This window comes from Pyxicephalus adspersus, chromosome 2, assembly GCF_032062135.1.
Source record: "Pyxicephalus adspersus chromosome 2, UCB_Pads_2.0, whole genome shotgun sequence".
Taxonomy (NCBI): domain Eukaryota; kingdom Metazoa; phylum Chordata; class Amphibia; order Anura; family Pyxicephalidae; genus Pyxicephalus; species Pyxicephalus adspersus.
In genome coordinates, this window is record NC_092859.1 from 101,628,043 (window position 1) to 101,635,271 (window position 7,229).

The 7,229-nt window shown below is 35.7% G+C and overlaps 1 protein-coding gene across 1 annotated transcript in view; it reads right to left on the reverse strand.

Moving 5' to 3' along the window:
• Positions 1-7,229, reverse strand: part of CPNE8 (copine 8) — a 125,088-nt gene that overhangs the window by 48,231 nt on the left and 69,628 nt on the right. Inside the window, exon 7 of the mRNA XM_072399040.1 lies at positions 1,428-1,532. Within this exon, the coding sequence (XP_072255141.1) occupies positions 1,428-1,532 (105 nt within the window). The remainder of the gene's footprint in view (positions 1-1,427; positions 1,533-7,229) is intronic.

The following is a 7,229-nucleotide window of genomic DNA, read 5'->3' on the forward strand; positions in this document are numbered from 1 at the left end:
AAAAAACAACCATTCCTAAACAGAATCTCAACCATTCTTACCCTGTACTTTTTTTTTACCCTCTGGCAAAATCTGCCATTTGGATTACATAAAATTGTTCACATCCTGAAAAATTGTCTACCCTATTTTTGTTTAAATGCAGAATCTGTACGGGTAAGTGGTAAATACATAATATATTCCACTTGTCATCTCAGCTATGGATGTGGATCCATGGCAGTGGATTTATATATCTGTTACCATTTGGGAAACACAAAAGCTTACCCACTGTATTTTTAAAGTAACCCCTTAAATTGAGTCACTAAATAAATGTAGCCTGTTCACTTAGCGAAACTAGTTTTAACTCTGCAAGGGATAATTCACTTATTTCAGTAATTGAGGCCAAGCCCTTTCTTCTGACTTAAGATTTTCAATTATTTGCAAGCATTAATCATTTTTACATTTTATTGCAAGTGATTGGCTATTCCAACCTTAGTAAATTCACTTTACAATGTGAATGATACCTTGACAAGTGATGATTCACTTTTCTAACTGAACATTTTATTCTACTTTGGTAATTCAACCCCCAAAAATGTACAATCCCAAAATAGGATAATTATTTAATCAAAAACACATCTAAAAAGCAAAACTGTTCCTTAAAACATTAGTAAAGGTGACACTTTGGCAATGACATTTAATAAGGTAAATACACATAGATATTTCTTAGTATGATAGCAGCAGCTAGGGCATTTTTTTATGTGTTGGCTTTTTAACAAAAACTGACAATCAGTACCGTATAGTCCCTATGCACATGATGTTTATTTTGTTGGAAACTTTAACAGTTTCTTTGCTTTTATTTAAATAAAAACTGCTTTAAAAAAAAACGGTAATCAGATCAAAGATTGCCACAATTTTCCACCATTCTTTTTTCTGACCACCACTTTCATAAGCCCGCATTTTGAATGGGTGATCAGTAACTTCTTGCTTTTTTACTACAGTGGTGTGACTAGAGCATATAAAGCTACAGACACATCTCAAAGGAGGGGAAAAAAAACACTAAAAACTAATTAGTGTTTTTCTTTTTTTTTCTAGAAAGCACAGCAAGCTCTACAAACTGGGCAACAAAACTTGAATTGTATTAAACTTCTATTGATAAAAGAAAGATTCCAAAATTATGTTTTATATTTAATTTTATTACGGAACTAACACCTTTTGTTTGAACTTTCAAAAATAAATAAAGCTAAAGCAGTTTACCTTTAATAGTTGTATTTTCATGGTAGGAGGGTAAGGAAGTACTTGCACTTTATGTCAACATTTTTTGCTTATATATTTAATAAATGATTTAACACTGTTCTAATAGAATTCTCCTCACAACACTAGAACTGAAAATATACCAATACAGTCTGAGGATTTTACAAATTGGTGAAAGATTAGAATGTGTCACGTCTTACCTGTCAAAATCCCCATTGCACAAAGCTCTGACTGGAATCTTAAAAGCCTGCCAGACCGGGTTTAATGTGTTCTTTACTACTTCTGTCTTGTGGCAAATTGTAAAGCTGAAAAAATAATATTTCAAATTAAACATCCAGTGTCAAATGCTAAAAATCTCTCTCTTAGGATAAAACTGTATCTAGATAAAACCATACAGTTTTCATATATGGCATTGGGACTTGGAAATACATGAAATTATTGATATGTGGCCTTTATCGTTATCTAAAATATATATTCCATAGGATATCCATAGGATATCTGTTTTAGGATATATTTTTTTGTGAGATCCTAAATCAACCAAAAACAGGTATTATTAAAAAAATATTTTTTTTAGATTTCTCTTGCCATATAATCCCTATTTTGCTCTAGTTATACCTTTGATGATTTAAGGAAGAGATGCTTCAAATTGATCTATCTGGCTACATGTGTAAATCCATTTATAATAATTAGTATATACAATTAGTACTAATGTTTGCTATATTTAACAATTGAATACATGTACTAGTGTTTATTTTGTTGGAATTTCAATACATTTGACATACCCTTACCTCCTAAAGAAGCAGTTTTATCCTGCGAAACGCAGTTAACACTGAGATTAACTTGGGTGTTATGTTTATGCAAAATGTATTAGCAAGTACAAAAAGTTTATATTGGACACATATTTGAGCTTGCTCCTATTGTACATGTTTTGGGCATAGGATTGGTTTCTATGTATAAACTACTGATTTTAATCATTGCGGAGGAGAGGGATTTACCTTCAGGGGGTGTTCCCTGGTGGTGGGTGGAGCCATTAGGGTGGGACTCAGAGTCCAGTCTACTGTGCTCCCACCCACCCCTGAAATGGCCTAGTGGCCATAAAAGTTTGCCGACCCCTGGATTAGACACTGGAAGTGAAAGCGGACCTCCTTGTAAACCCTTACAGGCTAAAAACTTGCTAGGCAGCAACAATATAAAAGGAGAAATCCTATACTCAGAAGTGTCGGAAATGTTCTCTGGCAGGTAAATGGTGTGTTGGGAGGGTGGTCTTCTACTGAGGATGAGCAATTAAAACAATGTTGCAGATTAGTTAATCATTATACCAAAGTATTTTTTTTATTTATTAGGATTCTATTTCACTGTAAAACTATAAGTTTATCAAGGTTTTGCTCCTGTGGTCAGTTATCTCAATTCTGAAAGCTACAGTTTTAGTTTATAGATAAACTCTAGCTAGCAGTAATTTTTTTCTAGCAGTTTACTTTGTGGTATAAAGTAATCAACACAAGGCTGCTTCATATTTCACGCTGGCTCTGGGGCTGTGAATTATTCTCTGCAATGCTAGCAGCCACTCAGTAGTGCTAATGGAACAAGTCAGTTAAGGACAATCATCATTTGCTTATGTCTGATTAGTTTCTTAATGTAATTTATAACAGCGGCCAAGCTTTGTCATTGTCAAGAACTGTATCATGCAAACAATTTAGCTTAATCTGAATTTTTTTTTATCATTTAGGTATTTTTAAGAGGTTGATTAATGCTTGTAGCTATTAAAGGGTCAAACGGCAAGCCCAAACCAAAAATAAGCCTAAAATCCTTATTCTAAACTCCTCCTATTGGATATAAAATTACCAGCAAAGTGCTGGCGACTTCTTTTTTCAGCAGGTATGCTGCAGTAGGGGTATAGGATCTGATTGTGCTGTCTGGCAGGGGTGTTGAATAAAATAGCTTCACAATAAAATTCACAACTACTAGCAGGGAAAATGAATGTGTTTAGCTATTTAGGCTCTTAAAATATTAAAAAGCAACTAGATCAGAGGCAGCCTGTGAAAAAATGCTTTTAAAATTGCGTTTCTGAGTTTACTGCTCCAAGTCACTTGCAAAAATGGTTGATATTGGGTTGAATAGGTCAGTTATTATTCCTACCATTAAAAAGATATCCTTTTCTAGGCTATCTACATTCCTGGATGCACTGGAATCTATGTTGCTAAAGATGGAAGGTGGGTGGAAGGGGGCCATGTAGCTTATGTCCAAAAAAAATGATAGTAATACTTTTATTACAAAACAGTTAGAGCAAGATGGGATGACAAGGGGTTCATTTTTGGGAGTTGTTACTAGATACAGAACTTCTGTCTACACTAATATTTTAATGTGGGGGCGCATACCCTCTCTAGTTGAACTGCCCTCTGTAACGGGCATGAATGTGAATTCTCTGTGGTTCTGCTGGTCCATAAATTGGATCTGATCTGAGGCCTGAAGGCACTGGAATTGGGGCTGATTAGAGGTCTGAAAGTGGAGAAATTGGAGTGGATTTGAAGTCAGAAGGTAGAAGAATTAAGGTTTTCTTTTGAAGTATACAGCTTACTGTTCACACTTAAGGTGGTTTTCCAATACTTGGTAATTGACACTTAATTTGGTAAAGGTTACTGACCAATGTCTTTCGTTCTTAAACACCTTATTAGCCAGATATGTACACATTAAAACATACAAATAGTCCTCACCTTTCTGAGACCGTGAGAACTCAACTACTTGACATTGCATCAGACAAACACAGAAAAGATGTTAATGAGTAAAAATTATTTTTAAATATACCCCTACTCCTTCATTGTCCAGTTAGAGCCGTGTCGTAGAAAAGAGTACATTGTGAGTGTGAAATAGTACTTTGCTTTTGGTTTACCTGCCTAAATACAGTAAGAAATGTAGTACTGTATATATGAGCATTTGATTATCTTCCTCTCAAAATGAAGAGCTTATTTTATAGCAGAAACTCCTCCATGTGATTCATTATCAAACTCTCTAGGACCTTTCCAACTATGGACGTTAAACTAACCGGTCTGTAGTTACCTGGTAATGACTTTACTCCCTTTTTGAAGATAGGAACCACATTGGCTATACGCCAATCCATCGGTACCATGCCAGTGACTAAAGAGTCTCTAAAACTTAGAAATAACGGCTTTGAAATAACTGAGCTCAGCTCTTTAAAGACACGTGGATGTAATTCATCGCAGTCTGGTGCTTTGTCAACCTTAATTTTGCCCAACTGTTTCTCAATTATATCAGTTTTGAGCCATTGTGACTCATTTAAGGCAATTACAATGCTATTATGAATTTGGACTTGAGCTCTGCCATTTTCCTTTGTGTACACAGAGATAAAAAAAAGGGTTTAGTAAATCTGCCTTTTCTTTATCTCCGATTACCAACCCAGAGACATCCTTTAGAGGCATAAATGCTCAGATCTGATCTTTTTGCTCTAAATATATTTAAAATTTCTTGGGGGGTTTGCCTGACTTTCCTTTGCAAATTGTCTTTCATTTTGAAGTTTTGCACATTGTATCTCCTTTTTACATCTTTTGTTACATTCTTTATACTTTTCAAATGATGAGTGATCCTTTTTTAACACTAGCTGCAAGCCACATAGGTTTTAATTTTAGCCTCTTAAACTTATTACCCATTGGAATATATTTTTCAGTGTGCTTTTGTAGAACAGACTTGAAACATTACCATTTCTGTTCTGTGTTCTTTGAGGACAAAATTGTCTCCCAGTCCCAAGTCACAGGGAGCTGCCCTTAATAATGAAAAATTTGCTCTCTAAAAATGATTGGTTTATATAAATAGTTAATATCCAATAAATGCACAAGTCACAAACCACTGTCACCTTATTGTCTAAAATAAACAGGCATTTAGAAACATTTAGTACTGCATTTTACATATAACCAAACAAGCAAGCAGATATGAAAACCAGAAGAAAGCATGGCGTAAAGAACATCTATAAGTGAAGAAAAATTAGATCAAGGGTAGCAGAAAATGGGATATGAAAAAGTTTAAATACATTATATTCCATCATTGTCTTGATACATGATCTGCACATAATTTAAAATTAATCAGGAATCGGAAAGGTAACATCAAAGACAAAGGACATAAAAAGCATAATTTCAACACAGAAAATAATGACAGAATACAGTGGTTTGAAATATGAAAATCACATAACTCATATCTTCCGTATGCTACATGGCAAAAAATTGAGATAAAAGTATTAAGAAAGTTTCTGCTAAATCCAAGGCAACTCTTCACATGTTTTAAAAAACTGCTAAGAAGGTATACAAGGGGGCATAATGTTTTGCCTATGGCCGGAAGTAACCTCAAGAGAGCTTCTGCCAGGGGGCTAATCTAAGTGCTGGGGACACAGCATTCTCTACTCTTCATAGCCTTCAGGATGGAATGGGCTGTGGAGGAATCATAAAGTTTTGGAGAGCCCAACAGGTAACTCTGGTGGGTCCACAAAGGGATAGAAGACTGGAGTTGTCTTGGAGAATGCATTAGAGACATCCCCAAGGGTCCCAGTAATTTAAAATACACAGTGTTGAGAATATCCAACAAACTACTGGGACAGAAGGTTACAATGCACATTGAACTGGACCGGGTTAATAGAACTCCTGCTGTGAGATGCGTTGATGCCACCTATCCACGGGATGTGCTTTGGTACATGCATTTTTATCAATAAAAGGGGAGATCCTGTCCTTATTGGGATGATAAGGACAGGATCTGTTACATCTTCCTATTTGCCTCAAAGAATGCTCCTACATACTCCACCCTTTAACTGCCCTGGCAGCCCCCAAGGGTGCCCTACATCTGCAAGTCCCTGCTTTGAAACCCTGGCTGGATCTTCCTGCACATAGCTTGTGTCATCTGCATATCTCAGAGCAATAGAAGATGTCATCCTCACTGAAATGACAAAGGGTGTGTCGTCCCTCTGCTCCAACTCAATAAAGTCATTTTGTCTTGTTCAACCAAGACAAAGACCTATAAAACCGGTACCTTATTAGACCCCTCACTCCAATAGTGTTATAGATATATATGCTTAACTATGTCTCTCCATTTGACACAATTTTTCCTGTTCACCTATGGTAAATGCCTTCTTTGTCTTATGCCTTTACCTGGTACCCTGCCTTTTGCCATGACTGGCTTATGATTCATTTTTCCATTATGAGACCTTTTTTTCCCCTCTGGCTACACTGTAGGTCTGTAAGTTGCCTTAGAGCCTTAGGAAAAGACAATTGATGCCGTGTAGGACTGTCAGCCATATCAGCAATACTATTCATGTGTACTGCCCTTTTTCCCTATTGTACTTGTGCTATATGGACTAATCAGCAATGTGCAAGTCTGCCGGGTGACCTGTTGGAGACTGTTTCAGTATGTTGAGGGCTGCTGCTCTCTATATGGGACCATGTGTAAGGTCTTTCACATGCCTCTGTGACTGTTAATTGTTTCATATGGTTGGATGACAGCCAATCTGGGACATCATATAAGCTATGGAAATCTTTGTTACCATTGTCGCTGGAATGGGTCGGTACTAACAATGTTCTCTATTCTCTAAAGACAGTATATATATATTTATACACATATATATATATGCTGTTTTTTTCTGGGTGATTTTTTTAACCAGATAACAAGAAGACTACTGGCGTGCCCAATACTGTCTCTAATATTTGCATACCAAATCTTATTGGGGTAGGGCTTTAGCTAAGTCTACATCCATTTCATCTTTGTTCTTACACTCAATATCTTTTTTTAGCAAAGATTATAGTTAAAAATTAACTTCATCATCCATAGTCAGGATGCATTCTTCTTGAACTGCAAATTAACTTACGTATTTAGTACAGGTATGCAAGAAATATATATATATAGGTATAATATCACAACTGCATATTTAGAAAGAATATTGGAAACTGAATCAACCCTAAAACTTTAGAGAAGTCCAAAGATGCTTAAATGTTATATGTAAAATAAAAATC